Below are 24,989 nucleotides of genomic sequence, written 5' to 3' on the forward strand. Positions count from 1 at the left end.
AAAGCAGGTTGGTAGCCATTGTTTTTTCTGCAGTTCTAATTATCCTCTGAAGTCTGTGTCTGTCTTGTTGGGTTGCAGAGCCAAACCAGACAGTTATAGAGGTGCAGATGACGGACTCAATAATTCCTCTGTATTTCTGTATTCCTCTATATTTATGATGGTTGAAGAGTCCCAGGGCCATGTAATCACTTTTTGCAAACTAATAACAACCATGTTATTAACTTAACAAATATGGCAAGAAAAGTCATAAAATGAGGCAAAAACTTACCGAACAAATTTCTGATTTAGCAACAGAAATTTTGGGCTCCATTATGGTTGTAAATCGAGGATTAACCTGCAGGTCATCGCTCCCATCTTTTCATTTCTGCAATTAGTATTAGTCTAGATTATTTTGTTGTGATTTAGCTTGACATATTGAGCTTCATGGGAATCCAGAAAATGAGATCATTCAATCAGCAGGTTTGGCGTGCTATATGAAGATAACCATTGATTTACTGGTTGTTGTTTTTTTTACAACCCAAATAATCATGGCGTTTTTTGTGCGAAAGAGCATTCAACTATAAATTTATTCGGGGGGAAAAAAAACCCTATGCAAAATAAGGAGGTGAGAGGTCCCCAAAGGAGCACGATAAACCATTTAGTTAGTACAACTGGTTTGCATAATACACAGTCCTTCCCTTTTTTCAAAAAATGTCAAACTCCAGTGCCTCTTGAGCTGTTAACTTGTAAAAAAAAAAATACTTGTTGACTAAAACATCAAGGAACAATCTGGCGTATTATTCACTTGCTCATTTTGCTAAGATGAAGCATTTTTGGAAAGCGGAGTTCCATGGCTGTCTAGATCAGGATTGAAACGTCAGTTTTAATCTTCATTAATGCTTGAAAAACTGCAGGATGGAGATGGTGTCCTTACTAGCTATGGAGTTTGTCTTGAAAGGGTATCTCTCTCTCAAGGTCCTTCTGTAATTCCCACCAATAGAGGAATTTTGGTTTAATCAAAAGAAATTTGCATGCATTTGCTTAAATCTTTATGAAACTCAGGAAATGCCGTGGAGAATGGCATGAAAGTACTGGATGTGAGTGGTTGCAGAGCGAGAAAGCTATTAAAAGTTCGTTTCTTAACAGATATTTTAACAGATTAACAGAGTTGGAAGGGACCTTATATAAGTCCCAAGCAGGAGACCCTATACCATTTCTGACAAATCAAGTCTCTTCTTGAAAGCCTCCAGTGATGAAGCTCCCACAACTTCTGAAGGCAACTTCTGTTCCATTGGTTGATAGTTCTCACTGTCAGAAAGTTTCTCCTCATTTCTAGGTTGAATCTCTCCTTGATCAGTTTCCATCCATTATTCCTTGTCTGGCCTTCAGATGCCTTGGAAAATAGCTTGACCTCCCTCCTCTCTGTGGCAGCCCCTCAAATATTGGAAAACTGTTCTCATGTCTCCTGGTCCTTCTCTTCACTAGACTAGCCATGCCCAGTTCCTGCAACCGTTCATCGTATGTTTTATAGGAAATCTAGGTTCTAGATTTCTGGAAACTTTGGATCAGACTATCTTTCCTGTACCAAGAGTCGGGATAGAAGAGTGGTAAAAATGCTGACGTAGAAGTGGAGGATCCTAGGAGTCTTCCTTCTACTCCTTCTTCAGATATGAAAGCTTCCTGGGAGACTCTGGGCCAACCTTCATTGCAGCCCAAAATCTAGGATAGTCTAGTGATGAAGGCACTGCATGGAGTGGAAAGATCCAGGTTCTAAGAATATAGAATAATAAGGGTGAAAGGGACCTTTGGAGGTCTTCTAGTCCAACCCCCTGCTCAAGGAAGAGACCCTATACCATTCCAGACAAACTCTGGAAAGTATATTTAGTTGAATTAAACTGTCTGTTTTCTTCTGAAACTTTTCTTGGATTTATCCATGGTTGGCCTACTGGTGTTGTGGCCCCGCCCTCTGAGCCTATCTCATCGGAGGAAGAAAGCTCCGAACATGAGGGAGAGGAGTCAGCCAGGCCTCCCTCTCCAGGCCCCTCCCCTCTGGCACTGTCTCAGGTGCCGGCCGAGGGAGAGGAGATTAGCCAGGAGCCAGGTGTCTCGGATGAGAGCGAAGGAGAGCCGTCATTCCTGAATGCACGCCAACGAAGGCGTGATAAACGGTTGCAGCAGTTAAGGAGGCGTGCTAGGGATCAGAACTGAGTCACTGGACCACACCCCAGAGACTATATAAGAGAGGGTGGTGGCTGGTAAAACTCCGTGACGAACAAAAACGAACTTTGGCTAGTCACTTGAACAACGTCTGAAGCTGCCGAAAGGGATATTGTTTTGCTGGACTATTTGCAATGCGTATGTAATTTTATGTCATCTGTTGCAGTAAAAGCTCTTGGCAGACGGTGATTATATTGCTACCAAGTTTGAGATAACGACCTGTGTGCGTGCCAAGTACTTTCTTAACCCTCGGCTGGCTGTGTGTGTGTGTGTGGACGGGGACAGATCAACTGGAGGGTTGAAAAGCTCAATAAATTGTGTGCCAGCGGGTGTTGTACATTGGCGGTTGTGATGCATATTTTGAGTGACAGGGAGCGGCAACAGAGCGGTGAAAGAGCCACATGCGGTTCCAGAGCCGCAGGTTGCTGACCTCTGGCCTAACTTTTCTCGCCAGGTATCGTACAGAAAAAGAGAATAAATGTGAAGTTTTTTTTTACCCAGAAGGAAATGTAAACATCAATGCATCATCTGCCCCTCTGAAGCTGAAGCGTGAGGTTTCAGGAGGCCTTATGCAACCTCCCCCTCCGTGTCCCCTCTTTTACCTCCTGCTCCCCTGATAAATTAAGAGGCAGCAGTAAGCAGGGAATCCCAGTTTTCCATCTCTTTCCATTTCCATAGGTTGCTGTGTTGGAAGAAATGTCCATCTGGGTTCAGTTCCAAGTGGGGAAAAAGACACTGGATTCATGGAAGTTGCTTAGAAAGAAGGTTTATTGATGAACAGGATCACACGGCTTGAGATCCTGGGCAGAAAAGGGCAGAGATGCTGAGAGTGCCGGGGTTTTCTGCCCTCTGTTGGGCTTTGAATTTGAGCTTGTGTTCTGAATTGATTGTCAGACTCCCATGGGGCCATGCAGGGGTAACTTTATAGGTTGTCTAAGTCCCAGGCTTGGTTGAGCTTTGCTGGGTGATGATGTTATGAAAGGGCTTTGGGCAATTCCTACTATGGCTCCGCCTGAAGGAGGTAGATCTTTGTTATGTAGAATAGACTGGCCCAGGCCTTAATGGCCCATTGGCAAAGTGGGGGGGCGGAGTTTCTGCCTCCCTTTTAGGGGAAATATTTAATATTTCATTTTCCTAGGACAGGGGTCTGGAGCCGCATGTGTCTCCTTCACCCCTCTGCTGCGGCTCGCTGGCACTCAAAATATGTGTCACAACAGCCAATGTGTGACACCCGCCGGCATGCGATTTATTGAGCCTTTCAACCCTCCAGTAGGCCAACCATGGATAAATCCAAGAAAAGAAAAGTTTCAGAAGAAAACAGAACGTTTAATTCAATTACATATGCTAGTTTTGGGGCCGCTCAAGAAATAGTCAGGCACGGGAAGGTTTTTGTGGCTCCCGGTGTTTTCTTTTCTGTGGGAAACGGGTCCAAATGGCTCTTTGAGTGTTTAAGGTTGCAGACCCCTGTCCTAGGAGAAGGGTGGGTGCTATGTTCCTACAGCTGTGTGTGCGGCCTCTCCACAGTAGGACTGTGCTCTCCATTGTACTAGCAGGCGCGTTCTTGAGAGTTTCACTTCGCACTCCATCATCACCTGAAAAAGAAAGTGGCAAGCACTGGCATCTGCCCAAAATTGCAAAGTCTCGATGTCAGGTCTGGGCACGTTTCCAGGAAGCCTTCTGTTTTGCACTCTTGCTGAAATTTTAGTCTAACATGTTAGAAGGCATGTTAGTGACCAAGGCAAGCCTCTGTCATGGGTAGCTGATCAAAAGCCTTGCATGTAAGATGTGTGCATTGCGCATGGAGTTTCAGGCATTGAACTAAATCAGGGGTCCTCAAACTTTTTAAACAGGGGGCCGATTCACGATCCCTCAGACTGTGTGTGTGTGTGGGGGGGGGGAGGCCAGGACCGGGTGGGTGGGCATGGCTAGGTCACGTGACTAGGTGGGTGTGGCCAATTTAACAGTCCATTAAACAATGCACACAAATTAAACTTTAATTTTGTTTTCCTCCTGCGGGTGTTTTATTTGCTTTTGGTTGCCTTTTTTTTTTTTTTTACTAGATCGTTTTTTTTTCAGGAGTCTAGTCGTCCACTTCAAGAAACTCAGTTTTGCAGCAATTCTTCTCAGCTCCAAGGAGCTTGAGAAATCGCTCTCTCTCTCTCTCTCTTGCTGTCTCTCTCTCTCTCTCCCTCTCTCTTTCTGTCTCTCTTTCTCTTTCTCTCTCTTTCTCTCTCCCTGTCTTTCTCTGTCTCCCTCTCTCTTTATGTCTCTCTTTTTCTTTCTCTCTCTTTCTCTCTTTCTCTTTCTCTCTTCCTGTCTCTCTCTCTCTCTCCCTCTCTGTTTCTGTCTCTCTTTCTCTTTCTCTCTTTCTCTTTCTCTCTTCCTGTCTCTCTCTCTCTCTCTCCCTCTCTCTCTCTCTTTCTCTCTCTTTCTCTTTCTCTCTTCCTGTCTCTCTCTCTCTCCCTGTCTCTGTCTCTCTTTCTCTTTCTCTCTCTTTCTCTCTCTTTCTCTCTCTTTTTCTTTCTCTCTTCCTGTCTCTCTCTCTCTCCCTCTCTCTTTCTGTCTCTCTTTCTCTCTTCCTGTCTCTCTCTCTCTCTCTCTCCCTCTCTCTCTCTCTCTCTTTCAGTCTCTCTTTCTCTCTTTCTGTCTCTCTCTTTCTCTTTCTCTCTTCCTGTCTCTCTCTCTCTCCCCCCCTCTCTCTCTCTCTATCTTCTGGAGGTGGGGGAGGTGAAAAACAGGCTGTTTTCGCCAGTGGTGGATTTCAAAATTTTTTTACGACCGGTTCTGTGGGTGTGGCTTGGTGGGCGTGGCTTGGTGGAAGGTTACTGCCAAATCCCCATTTCCTCCTGATCAGCTGGGACTCTGGCAGAGAATAGATGGGGGCAGGGCCAGTCAGAAGTGGTATTTACCGGTACTCCGAATTACTCAAAATTTCCGCTAACAGTTCTCCAGAACTGGTCAGAACCTGCTGAAACCCATCTCTGGTTTTTGCCCATTTTTTGGCTTCCTGGGGCATCCTTGCGCCCCATGTTTCACCTCCCCCATCTCCAGAACGTCTCTGCAGGCCAAAATTGATGGCTTTACCTTTCAGTTCCAGCCTGTGGGGCTAGTGAAGGTAAATCCTGTGCTTGGCCGAAGGGTGGGTGGGGCGATGTGGGCGGGACAGCCTCGTGGTCCTGCGCAGGCTGGATTAATGGCTTCGGCAGGCCGCATGTGGCCCATGGGCCGAAGTTTGAGGACCCATGAACTAAACCGTCTCAGTTGTGGTTTCAGGCTTCTTGCAATATGCCCCACCAGCCAGTGATGGTTTATTTGGACATATCATAGTTAAAACAAACCACAGCACAATGAAATAGAAGAATATCATGCAGGGGGATAAGATATCTGGGGCCAGTTGGGACTACCCTTACATTGGGTGCCTATAGAGCCGAGGTGGCGCAGTGGTTAGAGCCAGTGGTGGGTTCCTCCCTGTTCGGTCCGGTTTGGCCGAGCCGGTAGCGGTGACGATATGATGTCACCGAACCAGTTCTTTCCCCCCCCGCCCTCCTCCCCACGTTATTCTTACCTTTTATTTGGTCCCACCCCCAATCTATTGCTGCCTCCTGAGTCCCAGCTGATGACTAGAGGGAAAAAAACTGTTTAAACTCTTGCCACGGGGCTTCAAAGGGCCGCCCTACAGCTGATCAGTGTTAAAAGCAAACAAATGAGTCGGGTCGTAAGTGCGAGGACTGGTCGTAAGCGCAAGGGCTGGTCGTAAGTGCGAGGACCTTCCAGAAGTGACTCTGACCAGCTAGCCACGCCCACCTAGTCACATGACCTCCAAGCCACACCCACAAAATAAGCCACGCCCACAGAACCGGTAGTAAAAAAAATTAGAACCCACCCCTGGTTAGAGCGCAGTACTGCAGGCTACTTCTGCTGCCTGCCAGCTGCCTGCAATTTGGCAGTTCGAATCTCACCAGGCTCAAGGTTGACTCAGCCTTCCATCCTTCCAAGGTGGGTAAAACAAGGACCCAGATTGTTGGGGGGCAAGAGGCTGACTCTGTAAACTGCTTAGAGAGGGCTGGAAAGCACTGTGAAGCGGTATATAAGTCTAAGTGCTATTGCTAATGGAGGCCATCCAGAGTCTTCATTAAGACCCCAGTCTCAACCCACAAAGGATTGTGTTTGCCCTTCTAACCACATCCCAAAGCTCCTGAGCAAGACCCCCGTCGCCATTGCAACATCTGACACTAAGAAGTCAACATCGGTGTTTTTATATGTTCTGATCTTTGGTCTATGACTGTAATAAACTAAAATTGAAATGGAAGTCAACATTTTAGGCTTTTTCAAGGCTTTGCTGAGAAAGGTGAACATCAAGACTTCTACCCGAGCTTGTCTGCAGAGGAAAAAGGCGTTGTTAGCTCAGATAGAGCGTGCCCAACAAGCTGAGGAGTTAGCACGTGCCCCAGAATCTCTTTCCGTGCATTCCAGAACATCCTGTGCTTAAGCTTCTGTGGTTAAAAGATGGTTACTAGTCTCCGCCCCTCCCCAAACTCTGGTTACAGAAGGAAAGGCTGTCACTTTGTACTCCTGAACTTGATAGCGAGCTGTCTGAGAGAAGACCTTTGTTCTACTGTCATCTTCTGTTTTGCGAGCTTTTGTCTGAGACGATGCTCCAGGCTCGTGTGTCAGCTTTTGGCGTTGTCTGATCACATCTCGATCCAGAGATGGGCATGGGGGAACGGATTTAACTGCCTAGTTTTCTTCAAGAGAGGCCAATGAAAAGTTAGGTCTCCTGAGCACGTAGCTGCCCACCAGCAGTTGCGCAATTTGAACTCTCTTAATTGTTGAACAAGAAGTACAAGACACATACTTTTGTTTCTAAGCTTCTTGCCAGTAGTCACAAAGATGCCATCATTTGACTAGCCTGGCCTTGAATTGTTTTTTTTTTTTCCCCTCCCAATTTTTATGGGGGACTAGGGCATAAATTAAATTTAGATGAGCATTTTGGGATTTGCTTTTGGCACGGATTTCCAGCTGCTTCAGTGGAGTCCTCTCAGCCTGCAAAAAAATAACAAACTTCAGGAGAAAATTGCTTCATCGTTTGTTTTAAAGCAGAGTTGTTGTTGTTTTTTTCAAAGTTGAAGTCCACGTGTCTTCAATTTGCATTTTTTCACTTGCTGTTCCTGGTGGATTTTCTCGGCTGGCACAAGAAGGATGGCTCTTCTGCTTTTGTGAGGCATGCATTGATGTTTCCATGTGGAGAGCCTGCAAAGAGAAAGTAGCTGCGATCTGGTTATTAGAATGTTAGACTTCAGATTAACTTGCCAGTTGGCTGTGAAGATTGCTGGTGGATGTTGAATCCGTTGCGTGCTCTCTCCGTTTATCCTGATCACTCTTAGAGATTTGTTGTGAAAAGGTGAGAGAAGAATTATTATTATTATCTCTTTTATTCATTAAACATGAAACTCAGTCAACTGGACATTTAAAAATGTGTCACAAATATTATTAACTGGCATTGATGGTTGATACGGGTTGCTGCCAGCTTCCTAGGTATCAACCAAGTATCTTCTTAAAATATATGATGTTCTGAGTAGCACAGTTTTTTGCAGTTCCACTGGTGTTATTGCAGGAAGCATTATTATTATTATAATAGAGCCTTGGTAGTACAGTGGTTTAAAGCACCCTGTTATTAACACAGCTGCCTGCAATTACTGCAGGTTCGAATCTTACCAGGCTCAAGGTTGACTCAGCCTTCCATCCTTTCTAAGGTAGGTTAAATGAGGACCCAGTTTGTGGGGGCAATAAGCTGACTTTGTATAAATATACAAAAGTATGAAGGCTATTGCTTAGCACATTGTAAGCCGCCCTGAGTCTCCGGAGAAGGGCGGCTTATAAATCAAATTTTATATATATTTATATATATATATAAATTTTATATATATATATATATATATATATATATATATATATATATATATAAAAATTATTATTAACAGTATACACAGCAAACGAGATGAACATGCTGGATTTCGTATCCCAAATCACTAGTCGAACACTTCCCAAGTGTTTAGGACTGTGTGATGTATCGATGGATGATGATGATGATTATTATTATCTTTATTCATTAAATATGAAACTGTCAACTGAACATTCAAAAATGCATCACAAATACCACTGACTGGTGCTAATGGTTGATATGGGTTGCTGCCAGCGTCCTATGTATCAACCAAGTACCTTCTTAAGATGTAGGATATTCCAAGTAGCGCAGTTTTTTGCAGTTCCGCTGGTGTTATTGTAGAAAGCTGCAATTTGCTGATGTATGTTATAAAATTCTTGGACATGGTACCAAGTGCTCCTATTACAATGGGTATCACTGTTCGATGTTTCATCCATAGCTGTGTATTATTATCTTTATTAATTAAATATGAAACTCAGTCAACTGAACATGATGATGATGATGATGATGATGGTTTGTCACACCGTCAACCAGATGTTCAGACTGCACAGTGTTAGAGGTATCGTGGGTAGGAGGTAAGCTGTTTTGAGTATTATTATAGTTTGTTGCACAGCGAGCCAGATGTTCAGACAAGAGTGGGCATTTTTATCCACCTATCAAGTCCTTTCTGAGGACCAGAGATAAGTAGATGGTGGTGTTAGGTGAATGTTAAAGATGTCATTGCAGGATGTTAGCTCTTCCAAATAACGCTGCCTTTTGCAGTTGGCTGGTGGTGATTTTGTGCTGTTCAAGTGATTGTGGCTGTTAGGTTTAGATCTATTGGTCATCCAAGTTCAGTGGACTCGGGGCAGTAGTTGTAATGCACATCCATGTAACTCTTTGGAAGAATAAGATAGTCACTTTGGGGTGAGAGATCCTGGCAAATGGGGGTGTGGTGCATTTTTATCTGGATTCTTTAACTGGGATATTGAAAATTGAGGACCCAGTTTGTGGGGGCAATAAGCTGACTTTGTATAAATATACAAAAGGATGAAGGCTATTGCTTAACGCATTGTAAGCCACCCTGAGTCTCCGGAGAGGGCAGCATATAAATCAAATAAAAAAAAAAAAGAATCACTGGTGGGTTGCCCCCGGTTCACACTGGTTTTATAGAACCGGTAATAAAACCGGTGGGAGGCTCCACCCACTGACCCTGACGTCATCAAAACGCTTCTGCGCATGTGCGGCCCCGTTGCAAACTGGTAGTAAAGGTAAGTAGAACCCACCCCTGAAAGGAATGCTACCTGATACAGTGCCAGCATTTACTGAATCAGTAGACAGGCCATGTGGTCAGAACACCTTGCTCTTATTTTGGTAGCAGAGACATCAGTAATCTTAAAGTTGTTGTTAGTTGCAAAGTCGTGTCCGACCCATCGCAACCCCATGGACCACGTTCCTCCAGGCCTTCCTGTCCTCTACCATCCCCCGGAGTCCATTTAAGCTCACGCCGACTGCTTCAGTGACTCCATGCAGCCACCTCATTCTCTGCCATCCCCTTCTTCTTTTGCCCTCAATCGTTCCCAGCATTAGGTTCTTCTCCAGTGAGTCCTTCCTTCTCATTAGGTGGCCAAAGTATTTGAGTTTCATCTTCAGGATCTGGCCTTCTAAAGAGCAGTCAGGGTTGATCTCCTCTAGGACTGACCGGTTTGATCTCCTTGCAGTCCAAGGGACTCACAGGAGTCTTCTCCAGCACCAGAGTTCAAAGGCCTCCATTCTTTGGCCTTCTCAGCCTTTCTTATGGTCCAACTTTCACAGCCATCCATTGCAACTGGGAAAACCATTGCCTTGACTATACTCACTTTTGTTGGCAGGGTGATGTCTCTGCTTTTTAGTAAGCTGTCGAGATTTGCCATACCTTTCCTCCCCAGGAGCAAGCGTCTTTTAATTTCTTGGCTGCAGTCCCCATCTGCGGTGATCTTGGAGCCCAGGAAAATAGAATCTGTCACTACCTCCATTTCTTCCCCATCTATTTGCCAGGAATTGAGAGGGCCATGATCTTAGTTTTCTTAATGTTGAGTCTTAAAGTAGAAATGGATAAGTTGGACCTTTCTTTGAGGTGTTCTGCTAATCTTAATGTATCATTCTTGGGGGTTATATTTTAGTCTAGTTAAAGGCGCACAGATGCAGTCCTTTCATCCTTCCTTCCTTCCTTCCTTCCTTCCTTCCTTCCTTCCTTCCTTCCTTCCTTCCTCACTCTCTTTCTTTTTTTCTTTCTCACACTCTTTTTCCTTCCTTTCTCCTTCCCTCTCTTTCTTTCTTTCTCATTCTCTTTCTTTCTTTCTTTCTCACTTTCCTCATTCATTCATTAATTCATTCATTCATTCATTTCCTGTGCCACTTCTTTACTAGAAACTCCAAATGATGTACACAGTGTTGATGTTATGCGCAGTATATCTCAACCTCAGCAATTTTATGATGTTTATACTCCCAAATCCCAGAATTTTCTCAGTCAGCATGCTGGCTAGGGAATTCTGGGAGCTGAAAGTTGCCAAGGTTTAGAAACAGTGTTTATGAGGATTAAAAACAATACCTTTAATGGCAGTTCAATGGGGTTTTGTGCTACAGATGACTTTGCTATTGTGGGAACATTTGTGCATGGCCCTTCAAGCAAGAATACGGATGTACACGGTAATGGTATGTACTAGGTCTAGATTTCCAGCCTGGATGTGTGGCCAATGCTTTGGTTCAGGGGTGAAATTCAGCAGGTTCTGACAGGTTCTGGAGAACCGGTAGCAGAAATTTTGAGTAGTTTGGAAAACCGGCAAATACCACCTCTGGCTGGCCCCAGGAGTGGGGAGGGAATGGAGATTTTGCAATATCCTTCCCCCAGGAGTGGGGAGGGAATGGAGATTTTGCAGTATCCTTCCCCTGCCATGCCCACCAAGCCACGCCACGCCCACCAAGCCACGCCCACAGAACCGGTAATAAAAAAATGTGAATTTCACCACTGTTTTGGTTCCAGCTGACACTCAGAGTCTCTTACTTCCTCCGCCTGGCCCCGTCTTGTATGTTTTCAGTACCATATTGAAACTGAGAAGGAATCTTTTAGTACCTACCATGTCTGTCACATAGAAGCTACTTCCTTCCTTTCCCATAACATATTACCAGATTAAACTAACTTTAGAAAAACAAAAGAGAAACTTTTTATTTATAGTTTGCAAATGTTGCCTTTTTTTTTTCTTTTTACAAATGGTGCAGTTTTAATTTCCTTTTAATTGTATGCCACCCAAAGCTGTTTGGCGGGAGAGGGAGGCCACGTAAACATGATTAATAAAGAAATAAATGAAATAAGTGTGCATCTTTAATCTCGCGGTTGCAAAGCTCTCTATGTGGGTGCTTCCCTTGGGGAAAACTCAGATGCAGCTGTTACTTGAAAGCACCATTTCTCTCCCAGTCTAAGGGCTTAATAAATATTTATATTATTTTATGATGACAGAACTAGAGATAATAAAGCTAATGTAACAATGCCAGGGCCTGCTGGTTAAAGGGCATAGGGAGTTGCCTGCTACAGAATCAAACCACTGCTACATCTGAGTCAGTATTGTTTATTTTCTGTTGTTAGTTGCGAAGTCATGTCCAATCTATTGCAACCCCATGGACAATGTTCCTCCAGGCCTTCCCGTCCTTTACCATCCTCTGGAGTCCATTTAAGCTCACGCCAACTGCTTCAGTGACTCCATCCAGCCACCTCGTTCTCTGCCGTCCCCTTCTTCTTTTGCCCTCAACCGTTCCCAGCATTAGGCTCTTCTCCAGGGAATCCTTCCTTCTCATTAGGTGGCCAGAGTATTTTATTTTATTTATTTTATTTTATTTTGCTTTAATTTATATGCCGCCCTTCTCCGGAGACTCAGGGCGGCTTACAATGCGTTAAGCAATAGCCTTCATACTTTTGTATATTTATACAAAGTCAGCTTATTGCCCCCAACAATCTGGGTCCTCATTTTACCTACCTTTGAAAGGATGGAAGGCTGAGTCAACCTTGAGCCTTGGAGAGATTTGAACTTGCAGTAATCGCAAGCAGCAGATGTTAATATCAGTGCTTTACTCCACTGTACTACAGGCTCTTCTTTGAGTATTTGAGTTTCCTCTTCAGGATCTGGCCTTCTAAAGAGCAGTCAGGGTTGATCTCCTCTAGGATTGACCGGTTGGATCGCCTTGCAGTCCAAGGAACTCGCAGGGATCTTTTCCAGCACCAGAGTTCAAAGGCCTCAATTCTTTGGCACTCCGCCTTTCTTATGGTCCAATTTACACAGCCGTACATTGCAACTGGAAAACCACCGCCTTGACTATATGCACTTTTGTTGGCAGGGTGATGTCTCTGCTTTTTAGAATGCTGTCTAGATTTGCCATAGCTTTCCTCCCCAGGAGCAAGTGTCTTTTAATTTCTTGGCTGCAGTCCCCATCTGCGGTGATCTTGGAGCCCAGGAAAATAAAATCTGTCACTACTTCCATTTCTTCCCCATCTATTTGCCAGGAATTGAGAGGGCCGGGTGCCATGATCTTAGTTTTCTTAATGTTGAGTTTCAAGCCAACTTTTGCACTCTCCTTCTTCACCCGCATCAAGAGGCTCTTTAGTTCCTCTTCACTTTCTGCCATTAGAGTGAGGTTGTTGATATTTCTCCCGGCAATCTTAATTCCAGCTTTTGATTAATCTAGCTCCGTCTTTCTCATGATGTACTCTGCATATAAGTTAAATAGGCTGGGCGACACTATACAGCTGGAATGACTTATGTATATAAATACAGTAAAAAAAATCTTCATCCTGGTTACTAGGAAGATACTGGAAATAAAATTTCTTCATTTGCTATTAAAGAACTGCGAGCTTTAAGTTTTTTTATTCAAACAACCACTGATCTACTTTAAGGAATAATACAGATAGTTCACTTGGTAACCATTTGAAGTTACAACAGTACTGAAAACAGTAACTTATAATTTTTCACACTTATGACCTTTTGCCGCATCCCCTCCCTTTGCATTTGTATTTGCATATTCAGATCTGTGCATTTTCTGTCCTCTGTTCGGCATATCGCATTCAAACGGACAGCGCTAATTCTGCTTTCTGAATTACTGAACCAGGGTGCAAAAGGATTCCTTGAGAAACTCCAGACATGGAAGGGAAAAATGAAAAGAAAAAAAAAAAACAGCTATTGTATAATTTAGAAAAGCAAAAATGACTAATTTACATTTCCCCTGAGTTGTAGGGATAGTCTAATAATAGATTTTTCAAAAATTTCCTTTAGAAAGGGGAAACTCTCTTGAATTTTCTTAGGGACTTGCCCTCTGGCTGCCAGTCAGCCGGTGGGTTTGGGTTTGCGTTGGGAAACTACCAGCCAGGCATGTAGAAGGGATCAAATGGGGAAATAGCCTTGAGTCATTGCATAGTCACAAGAGAGCTAGGACTGACCCCCTATAAGTTCTCCAAGGGAAGATAAGCAGCCTGACGAGATTCTTGTATTATAGGTAGAACACAGTAGCTGATTGTTAGAACGTGAACTGATTGTTTATGCCTGGCAATATAAGGAGGGTCAAAGAAAGTGAACCCTTGGCATCGAGGTGGGTTTTAACCCCAAGGTATCAAGGCTTTCCCCACTGCTTGTGGACTGTTTTATTATGCAAAACTATTTGGGCTTAAGGGACTCAGTGGCTAAGATGGTAAGCTTGTTGATCGAAAGATCGGTAGTCCTTCGGTTCGAATCCCGAAGCCGAAAAAATGCTTTTTTTTTTTTTTTTAATTTGATTTATATGCCGCCCTTCTCCGGAGACTCAGGGCGGCTTACAATGCGTTAAGCAATAGCCTTCATTCTTTTGTATATTTTATACAAAGTCAGTTTATTGCCCCCACAAACTGGGTCCTCATTTCACCTACCTTAGAAAGGATGGAAGGCTGAGTCAACCTTGAGCCTTGGAGAGATTCGAACCAGCAGAAATTGCAGGCAGCTGTGTTAATAACAGGGTGCATTAAACCACTGTACCATCAAGGCTCTATTTTAAAAGTTAAAAAAAAAAAAAGCCTCTGATGATCACGCGGCTCAGCTGGGATCGTCAGAGGCTTCTAAAAGCATATTTTTTTTCTGCAACTCCTTCGGCCAAAGAGGCTGTTTAAAAAAAAAAAAAGCTTTTAAAAGGCTCTGACGATCCCAGCTGAGTTGCCTGATCGTCAGAGGCTTTTAAAAGCATTTTTTTTTTTTTTACAACCTCTTCGGCTGAAGAGGTTGTAGAAAAAATGCTTTTAAAAGTTTTTTAAAAAGCCTCTGATGATCGCGCGGCTCAGCTGGGATCGTCAAAGCCTTTTATAAGCATTTTTTTCTACAACCTCTTTGGCCAAAGAGGTTGTAATAATAATAATAATAATAATAATAATAATAATAATAATAATAATAATAATAATAATAATAATAATAATATTCATCAATAATAATAATATTATTCATCAAAGCCTTTTATAAGCATTTTTTCTACAACCTCTTTGGCCAAAGAGGTTGTAGAAATAATAATAATAATAATAATAATAATAATAATAATAATAATAATAATAATAATAATAATAATAATAATAATAATTTTATTTCTATACCGCCCTTCTCCCAAAGGACTCAGGGCGGTGTACAGCCTATTAAAAGCACAAGACAAACATCAATTAAAATTATTTAAAATTATTAAATAATTCGGCTTAATTTAAAACCCCAGAAATTTAAATGCTTTTAAAAGTTAAAAAAAAAAAAAAAGTTGGCCACGCCCACTCAGTCACATTACCCCCCTACCAAGCCACGCCCACAGAACCGGTAGTAACAAATTTTACATTTCACCAGTGCCCCAGCTACATTGGAACGAACTCTTTTGTAGTCCAGTGGCCATCGCAGAGAAGATATCTTATGGTGAAATCTCCGGGCAAGGTTACATCCACCAGAGACTCCTCTGAAGGTTGCAAGGCAGGTTATAGTACGAAGGTACAAAGAGACACACCTTCTGGAATTGTAAAACTTCAAAGGGTCAGAGATCCGATGTGAGCAGGCAACCAGTGAAGCTGTTTCAGAATCTGGTAAAATTTACGTCTGGTTGTACTGGTTAGAGATCTGCCAGTTGGGCTGAGAATTGCTCATGAATCATCTCCATAGGTATTTTAATCTGCAATGCATCATAGATTGTTTTCTGTATCAGGGTCAAAATCTGCCAAGAAGGGCATGACACCATGGTCACCGTGTCACTCATTGTGTACACAGACAAGGGGTGGGACTCCGACTGTGACCTTGCATTCACCATCCTGCAAATTTTGAGAAAGTTTGCAAGATCTCCCAAGCCTTCCTGCCACGCAGATTTGCGGGGGGGGGGGGGGGGGACCACAATTCTTGGTATTTTCCAGGCTCACAGAGTCTCTCCATCACATCAGGTTACTGGTTCTCGTTTTCTTCCACCAAAGGCCTGTGGGATTTACCCTGAGTAAACCTTTAGCAGAACATTCCTTGAAGTAGATCGTTGAAAGTGTTTTGTTCTTCAATCTTTTCTAGGAAATGACTATGCAAATATAAGAATGTGTACAGTGTAGGGCAGTCTTTGATTGCATCAGACTGCAACTTGCAAAGTTCCCAGCCATCATAGTGATGGTTGGGGAAGGAATGGTTTGTGTGAGGGCTATGAATTGGGTAGTCCTCATTTTGAATGTTTATTTTGCCTAGGAATTCATTGGGTTACCTTGGACAAGCCACTTTCTCAATAATACTGCTTCGGAAACCATCTAGCATTATCTGGGATCTATACCAGTTGATGCCCTTATCACAAGATTTAAGAAGCTTGCACACACTTTAGGAAAGTTAGAACAAGATCCCTGATTCCTCACATTTCTCCAAAGAGTTTAAGGTAATGCAACGTTGAGTTGTCCTCAATGACCTGTGGATTAAAGACTGAAAGTTACTAGGTTGCATTATATTGACTTCATTCAGTCAGGTGGATCAGATAGAATGGTTAAGGCAAGATATGTCTGAGTGATTTATGCCATCCTGTAGCCATGGAAAGGCTCTCCTCATTGCTGATATTTTAGCACAACCGTAGCTGGATGTTAGACGTCCCTAATAAGAAATTGGATGGTGATCTATTCAGAACCAGTCAGGAAGCTTTTTTTTTTTTTTTTAAATTTGATTTATATGCCGCCCTTCTCCGGAGACTCAGGGCGGCTTACAATGCGTTAAGCAATAGCCTTCATCCTTTTGTATATTTATACAAAGTCAGCTTATTGCCCCCACAATCCAGGTCCTCATTTTACCTACCTTAGAAAGGATGGAAGGCTGAGTCAACCTTGAGCCTTGGCGAGATTCGAATCTGCAATAATTGCAGGCAGCTGTGTTAATAACAGGGTGCTTTAAACCACTGTACTACCAAGGCTTTGCTGGGAGCAATGATTTAATCGTGGACCTTGTCCAAATTTTAACACACTAACCGTGCCCTCTGCTTAGATAGACAAGTTTGGCAACTGATTAAGAACGGCTGCAGGATTTGGGTCTGGGTAGTCTAAAGCAGGGGTCGGCAACCTTAAATACTCAAAGAGCCACAAAGGTCCTAACTGGAAGCCTCCCATTCAATTCTGGAGCTGACCGGAAGTCAGTTCCCCCACCATAGAGTCTCCTCCTAGCGAGGCGTCCTTTTTCTTCTACCTGTGCTAACCGAAAGCCCTATCAATTGTGGAGCCAACTGGCGACAGGGAGCCGCAGCAGAGGGATGAAAGAGCCACATGCGGCTCCAGAGCCGTGGGTTGCTGACCCCTGGTGTAAAGAAAAAAAGAATTAGGGGCAACGTGATAGCAGGATTCTAGTATTTGAGGGGCTGCCACAAAGAAGCTCAGTCATGTTGAGCTCAGCCGATCCCCAAAATGTTGATGTACCAGGAGATAAATGGGTGAGGTTCCCTAACGGCCCCAAATATTTTTGCTGTGTTCTACAATAGTTACTGAGAACAAATGAAAACACTTCCCAACAACTACTGTGTGTTGTTGTTGGTAACCTAGACGTTGGCACTTGGCTTTGTAGCATGTCAGCTTCCCTTTATTTCATTAAAGGAAGCTTAGAAAAGAAAGCAATGCAATATATATACAGAGAGAGGGGGGAGGGAGAGAGAGGGAGGGAGAGGGAGGGAGGGAGGGAGAGAGAGAGAAAGAGAGGGAGGGAGAGAAAAAAGGGAGAGGGAGGGAGAGAGAGAAAGCGGGAGGGAGAGGGAGGGAGAGAGAGAAAGAGGGAGGGAGGGAGGGAGAGAGAAAGGGAGGGAGAGAGAGAAAGAGGGAGGGAGAGAGAAAGAGGGAGGGAGAGAAAGAGGAGGAGAGAGGGAGGGAGGGGGAGGGAGGGAGAGAGAGAAAGGGAGGGAGGGAGAGGGAGGGAGGGAGAGAGAAAGAGGGAGGGAGGGGGAGAGAGAGGGAGGGAGAGGGAGGGGAGGGAGAGAGAGAAAGGGAGGGAGGGAGAGAGAAAGGGGGGAGAGAGGGAGGGAGAGAGAGAGGGAGGGAGAGAGAGAGAAAGAGAGGGAAGGAAAGGGAGAGAGGGAGGGAGAGAAAAAGAGAGAGGGAGGGAGGGAGAGAGAAAGGGAGAGAGAAAGAGAGAGGGAGGGAGAGAGGGAGAGGGAGGGAGGGAGAGAGAGAAAGAGAGGGAAGGAAAGAGGGAGGGAGAGAAAAAGAGAGAGGGAGGGAGGGAGGGAGAGAGAGTACCGAGGGAGGTTCTCATAGGCTGTTATCTTCAGGGAGCACACAATATATCCATTTTTAATCCCTTCTCGACAGGTTAAGACCACTTTTGAGAATGTGGATTAAACTCATATCACATGCCTGGCTCAAAATCCAGATTATTGTTGCTTCCTCTGCTCCTATTGTTTATTTTCTTTGAAAGTTATTCAGACAATTTCCAGAATGTATCTCTTTGTCTGCCTATAAAATAGATTTTAAAAAAGACAAAGCTAATAAAGGAAGTTATTCCTTCAAAGGCCTTTAAGGGGCTTTTCCCATCGTAGATGCACTCCAAATATATGTGGGCTCCACTCTGCCAAATGTTATGGGTCAAGAATTTTGACATTGCTTTCCAGCCTAGGAAAAGTTATAAGCCGAGTTTTAATTGATCTGCTGTTTTGTTTTTGCTTTTTAAACAGCAAACAACAATAGCAGCACAAAATGCACAAATAGTTCATATTTCTGTCCAGGTTATAGGAATATCGACAGCCTTTGCCTGAATTAAGAGTGATAAATAAAAATATTATAGTCTGCTTACAGCCTAAATCTGATTTAATTTGTCATCCTCTGTGTTATCCCTGCATACAGTGGTGGCCAAAATTGTGGAAACCTTTTGGGAAAAGTGTATTTTTGAGGATTGATGGCTAATAACACCCCCTTTTTTTCCTGGAGTTTCGAGATAATCCTATTCCACTGCTGGAATGGCCTGGGAATAGCCCAGACCTTCACCCAACTGAAAATCGATGGAGCCGGCTAAAGAAATGTGTTAGTCAGAAGCGACCCAGCAATAAAACCCAGTTAATAGAAGCCATCATTCAATCTTGGTTTCACATGATAACAGCTGCAGAACTAAAAGACTTGGTTCACTCCATGGGAAGATGTTGTAAGGCCGTACTTCATGCTAACAGTTACCCAACTGAGTATTAACTGACATGGTGATCATTTTTGTATATCTCATTTTTTCTATGGCGATCATTTTTGGAGATCTCGTTTTTTCTACGTGTTTCGCTTTTCTTCTTTGTACTTTATACTGTACTTTGTACTTTGTACTGTAACTGCTATTCTAATAGCAAATCCTTCATACAAGTTATTGCATGACATTCTCGATTAAATTATCTTTCCATTGATATATAACTTGATGGTATTACTGCCCAAAAAAAGTGGTGTTATTAGCTAGTTTTAGAAAATACACTTTTCCCAAAAGGTTTCCACAATTTTGGCCACTACTCTATGTGAAGAATCTTAGAGGAAAGCGAAACTGAATATGAAACCTGAAGGCCAATTCAACAGTCTGTTGTCTGAAGTTGACATGGTGATATGGCCCACGGAAGCAACTTGCAAACTGCTTTGTGGATTTTCTTTTCTTTCCTTTCCTTCCCCCCCCCCCTTTGAGTCTTAAGCAAGGAACAAGGAACAGAATGGATTTGCTTATTCATGGTTTATTAGATAGTCTCCAGTTGGATGGATTCCTCTAACCACTAAGCTCAGCCTGAAAAAGCCACTTGATGTTGTAACACAATGCGTGTAGCTATCTGTGGATCACATGACCACAGAGCTCGCGAGTATTTTTTAAAGAACTGGGGCAGTGCAAGATAGCTTGGTGTGCAGAAGGCCTGGCCCTCACTCGCTGTGTTTCCCTCTCTTTGCAGAGGGATGCTAGCAGTGCCTCGGAATGCCTTATGTAGACCGTCAGAATCGAATTTGCGGATTCCTGGATATTGAGGATAATGAAACCTGTGGGAAGTTCCTGCGTCGGTATTTCATTCTGGATACCAAAATCAACAGCCTTTTGTGGTACATGGACAATCCTCAGGTGAGTCACTCCCTCTTACGCATTTTCTTCAGTTCCTAAAAACCCTCATTCCAAGAGCATTGACTCAGCCTTCCATCCTTCCGAGGTGGGTAAAATGAGGACCCAGATTGTTGGGGGCAATAGGCTGACACTGCAAATTGCTTAGAGAGGGCTGTAAAAGCACTGTGAAGCGGTATATAAGTCTAAGTGCTATTGTTATCAATGTCTTATCTCTCTCTGTCTATCTCTTTGTCGCTCACTCTGTTTGTCTGTCTATCATCTATCTATTAATATCTATATCGATCTCTATATCTCTCTACCATCTATGTATCTATCATCTATCATTATCTATCTATCTATCTATCTATCTATCTATCTATCTATCTATCTATCTATCATAATCTATTAGAATGCTTATTGCAGGCTAATTTAGCTCACTGCCAGGAGTTCAATCCTGACCAGCTCAAGGTAGATGAGATGGATGCAGATGGTTTTTCACCTTTCTCATGGAACCAAGGCCCAGTTACAAACAATATTTCTGTAGACACATGAAAGTATTTAATGCTTGTGGTTTGAAAATTGTAAATGACTTTCTCTGCAAGCTGTCTTTCCCCTCAAAATTACCGAAAGATAACAACTGTACTTCAATCTTTAAAATCTTCGGAACGAATGTATGCTCATGTCCATTGTTTGTGAAACAGTCTGGAAAATTACCAAAAGATACATCTGTTTGTCTATTTGCGTGACTATAGAATCAACATAAAAGACAAGTCATTATGTCAATCGTCAAATTAGATTTGGATTTAATGGACATTTGGATTTAACAGACACCTTTTCAAACGGTCGATAAATGGAGACTATCTTTTGAATCCTACCCTCTAAATGCACTTAAATAGATCCATGCATAGTTAAACATGTCTACAATGTTTATAGGACATTCATATAAGTGTCAGAGTTTATAACCTATTATCTCTGATAGAGATATTTATGTATGTGTAACCATATAGATAATGTAGGTATGTGATTTACTGTATATGCCAGAAAACAGAAGTAAACCTAAGCTATGTATATTTCAGTTTACAGTAAAGCCTTAATTTTATGGATCATTACAAAAGACGACTCCTTAAATCCAAATGTCTATTAAATTCAAATTGATGTAATTGGCATGATTTGTTCCTTTCGGTAATTTGGTGATTGACATAATGATGTCCGTTGAGTCTTATTTACTTCATTTCCAATGATGCAAAATTATGTAAGTGATGCAATTATGTTGATTCTATAGTTATGCAAATGGACAAATGACTGTATCTTTGGGTGATTTCCCAGACTGTTTCAGAAAAAATAGATAGGAACATACAGTAGTGGCCAAAATTGTGGGAAAAGTGTATTTTTGAGCTTTGATGGCTAATAACACCACTTTTATTTTTTTTTATTTTTTTGAGTTTCGAGATAATCCTATTCTACTGCTGGAATAGCCTGGGAATAGCCCAGACCTTCACCCAACTGAAAATCTATGGAGCCGACTCAAGAAACTTGTTAGTCAGAAGCGACCCAGCAATAAAACCCAGTTAATAGAAGCCATCATTCAATCTTGGTTTCACATTAGAACAGCTGCAGAACTAAAAGATTTGGTTCGCTCCATGGGAAGACGTTGTAAGGCCATAATTCATGCTAAAGGTTACCCAACTAAGTATTAACTGACATGGTGATAATTTTTGTAAATCTTGTTTTTTCTACATGTTTCACTTTTCTTCTTTATACTGTAACTGCTGTTCTAATAGCAAATCCTTCATAAAAGTTATTGCATTACATTCTTGATTAAATTATCTTTCCATGGATATATAATTTTAGGGTACTACTCCAAAAAAGAAAAAGTGGTGTTATTAGCTAGTTTTAGAAAATACACTTTTCCCAAAAGGTTTCCACAATTTTGGCCACTACTGTACATTAATTCTGGAGATTTTAAAGATCAAAGTACAATTGAAATCAGATGTTTTCTTTTAGGAGTCATGGAACTTTCTTTCATATATGACAACTGCAGTGAAATAATTACATGCTCAAAAGTGGAAAGTGCAAATAAATAAATAACGATAGAAAGGAGAAACTTCTGATTTCTTTTGCAGCAAATGTAAGTGTGATTACAAACTTATCTCTTATTTTAGGATTATCTCCCCCCCCCCCCAAAAAAAAGCCTTCTCCTTTTTTTTCTGTCATCTAATTTTTTCCCCCTAATAATCAGAACTGAAAGTCATAAGTGCATTATTTTCTGTTTTATGCAAAAAGTCTGTAAGGGCTTTGCAGGCAGCCATGAATAATTGTCTTTTCTCTAATCGAGGAAACCAATTTAGCCTTCTTTGCAAGTTCCAGCCTCTTCACCAACCGTTCCTCTGTTGTGGGTAGTATCAATTTTTTTTTTCATTTTTGAGCGTACAGTCATCTAGCTGCAGCTGTCATGTATTTTTTTAAAAAAAGCAAAAAAAAGCCAATGCAATCCTAAATTGCATTAAGAGAGAGATTCAATCAAGATCAAGTGAAGTGCTAATACCACTCTATAAAGCCTTAGTAAGATCACACCTAGAATACTGCATCCAGTTTTAGTCACCACACTATAAAAAAAAGATGTTGAGACTCTAGAAAGAGTGCAGAGAAGAGCAACCAAGATGTTTAGGGAACTGGAGGATAAAACATACAATGAACAGTTGCAGGAACTGGGCACGGCTGGTCTAGTGAAGAGAAGGATCAGGGGAGACATGATAGCAGTCTTCCAATATTTGAGGGGCTGCCACGGAGAGGAGGGGGTCAAGCTATTTTCCAAGGCACCTGAAGGCCAGACAAGGAATAATGGATGGAAACTGAACAAGGAGAGATTCAACCTGGAAATAAGGAGACATTTTCTGACAGTAAGAACAATCAACCGATGGAACAGTTTGCCATCAGAAGTTGTGGGAACTTCATCACTTGAGACTTTCAAGAAGAGACTGGACTGCCATCTGTCAGAAATGGTGTAGGGTCTTCTGCTTGAGTGGAGGGTTGGACTAGATGACCTACAAGGTCCCTCCCAGTTCTGTTAATCTGTTAAAAATGTGACTCTAAGAAGGGACATGACTCTGTTAATCTGTAAATCTGTAAAAAGTTCATGGCTTTTTTATTTTTTTAGCTGTCTGCCCATTAAGGTCAAAAGAAAAGTCTCTAGTTTCAATTGTACATTCATCTGTAAAATCTTCTGAATGAGTGTACATATTTACTGATTGCACATCCAAACATTTTTGGGCTCTTTTACACGTCCACCATAGATGATAACATGTCCCTTCATGGTAATCCCACATTCCTACTGAGAAAATCCAAGCCGGTGGTTTTCTCTGACTCATCTCATCTACCTTCGTCTGTCTGAGGATCTTGGCAGGAAAACCGCAGCAAAATATTTTTATCTGAGAAGCCGCACTTTTCCCCCTCTGGGAGGGACTGAATGGGGGCTTATTCGTTCAACTTGAAAAAAAAAAGAGCACAGCAAAGTACCATCTGCAGTATTTACCAGCTTTTAGCTACAGCAGGTACTCCTCGATTTACAGCCGCAAGTGAGCCTAAAATTTCTGTTGCTAAGCGAGACAGTTAAGTGAGTTTTGCCCCGTTTTATACCGCCTTGCTTAGCTAAACAGAAATTCTGATCCCAATTGTGATAGCAATCGCACTTTGACTTATATACCGCTTCACAGGGCTTTACAGCTCTTTCTCTAAGCGGTTTACAGAGTCAGCCTCTTGCCCCCCAAAATCTGGGTCCTCGTTTTACCCACCTCGGAAGGATGGAAGGCTGAGTCAACCTTGAGCAGGTCAGGATCGAACTGCTGGCAGTTGGAAAAGTTAGCCTGCAATACTGCATTCTAACCACTGTGCCACCTGGAAGAAGAATGAGAAAGGGAATAAGGGAGGACGGGAGGACGGAAGGAAGGCAGGGAAGAAAGAAGGAAGGAAGGAAGGAAGGAAGGAAGGAAGGAAGGAAGGAAGGAAGGAAAGTTAGCAATAGCACTTGGAGTTATATACTGCTTCAAGTGCTTTCCAGCCCTCTCTAAGTGGTTTAAAGAGTCAGCCTATTGCCCCCCAATGATCTGGGTCCTCGTTTCACTGACCTTGGAAGGATGGAAGGCTGAATCAACCTTTAGCCGGTCAGGATCGAACTGCTGGCAGTTGGCAGAGTTAGCCTGCAATGCTGCATTCTAACCAGTGCTCCACCATGGCTCCTGTCGCGATTGTTAAATGAATCACTGCAATTAAGTTAATAACATGGTTGTTGAGTGAATCAGGCTTCCTGATTTACTTCGCATGTCAGAAGATTGCAAAAAGGGATGACATAACCCTGGAACTGTTATAAATGTGAATCAGTTGCAAAGCGTCTGAATTTTTGACCATGTGGTCATGGGGATGCTGCAACGGTCATAAGTGTGAATAACAATCATAAGTCCCTTTTTTAGTGCTGTTGTAACTTTGAATAGTCACTACATGAACTGTTATTAAGTTGAAGACTATCTATATCTCAGACAGGCCTGGTAGCCTAAGTACTGTGTTTCCCTGAAAATAAGACCCTGTCTTATATTTTTTTTTTCAACCCCGAAATAAGTACTTGGCTTTATTTTTGAGGAAGTCTTATTATTTTGGGGCGCGTGGAGGAAACCAGAGGAAATGGCGGAGACCGGCTGCACACGCATTGAAATATTTTTGGGGAGGACTTATTTTCATGGGGGGGGGGGCTTATTTTAGTGCATGCGCTCAAAAGCCCGATTGGTCTTATTATCAGGGGATGTCTTATTTTAGGGGAAACAAAAAGAATCTGGAATGAACGGAAAAGTTTTTGTATTTGCAAAAGCTGAACTTGCAAAATGGGGAGCAGCCCTCAGAGTTCTCCGTAAAGCATCTTCATAAAAAAAAGGGGTGATCATTTTAAACCTGCTCCAAAAAATACCTTACATTGCTATTCTCGGGATTCTCAACTCTAAGCAACCATTGCTGTGGAAAAATGAGAATTGTCTAAAAATCAGTGATTCTCAATGTTGACAACTTTAAGATAGCTGAACTTCAAATCCCAGAATTCCCAAGGGAGTTGAAGTCCACCCAATTTAAAGTTGCCAGGGTTGAAAAAACACTGGTTAAAGAATTTAACTTTCTTGGCAATAGCACTCCAATTTTTCTACTCATTTTCCCCTGTGGAGTAGCTAGGGAAGGGAAGCTTTACCTTGGGTGAGTTAAAGAGTGCACAGTGCAGTTCTATGAAAGAAAGAGTTCAAGTGATTATTGGAGGTGAAAAAATTAAGGGCTGTGTACCTAAATGCAAA

General features: G+C 42.4%; 1 protein-coding gene across 4 annotated transcripts in view; it reads left to right on the top strand.

Annotated features, from left to right (window-relative positions):
- The window catches only part of PLEKHA2 (pleckstrin homology domain containing A2), a 110,441-nt gene that overhangs the window by 28,385 nt on the left and 57,067 nt on the right, over window positions 1-24,989 (top strand). For all 4 annotated transcript variants that reach the window (XM_070952467.1, XM_070952464.1, XM_070952463.1 and 1 more), the window contains exon 2: window positions 19,523-19,686. In XM_070952467.1, the coding sequence (XP_070808568.1) occupies window positions 19,546-19,686 (141 nt within the window). In that variant the 5' untranslated portion in view covers window positions 19,523-19,545. The remainder of the gene's footprint in view (window positions 1-19,522; window positions 19,687-24,989) is intronic.

Source organism: Pituophis catenifer, unplaced genomic scaffold (genome assembly GCF_029215685.1).
Source record: "Pituophis catenifer annectens isolate HBS135680 unplaced genomic scaffold, rPitCat1.0.hap2 SCAF_12, whole genome shotgun sequence".
Taxonomy (NCBI): Eukaryota; Metazoa; Chordata; class Lepidosauria; order Squamata; family Colubridae; genus Pituophis; species Pituophis catenifer.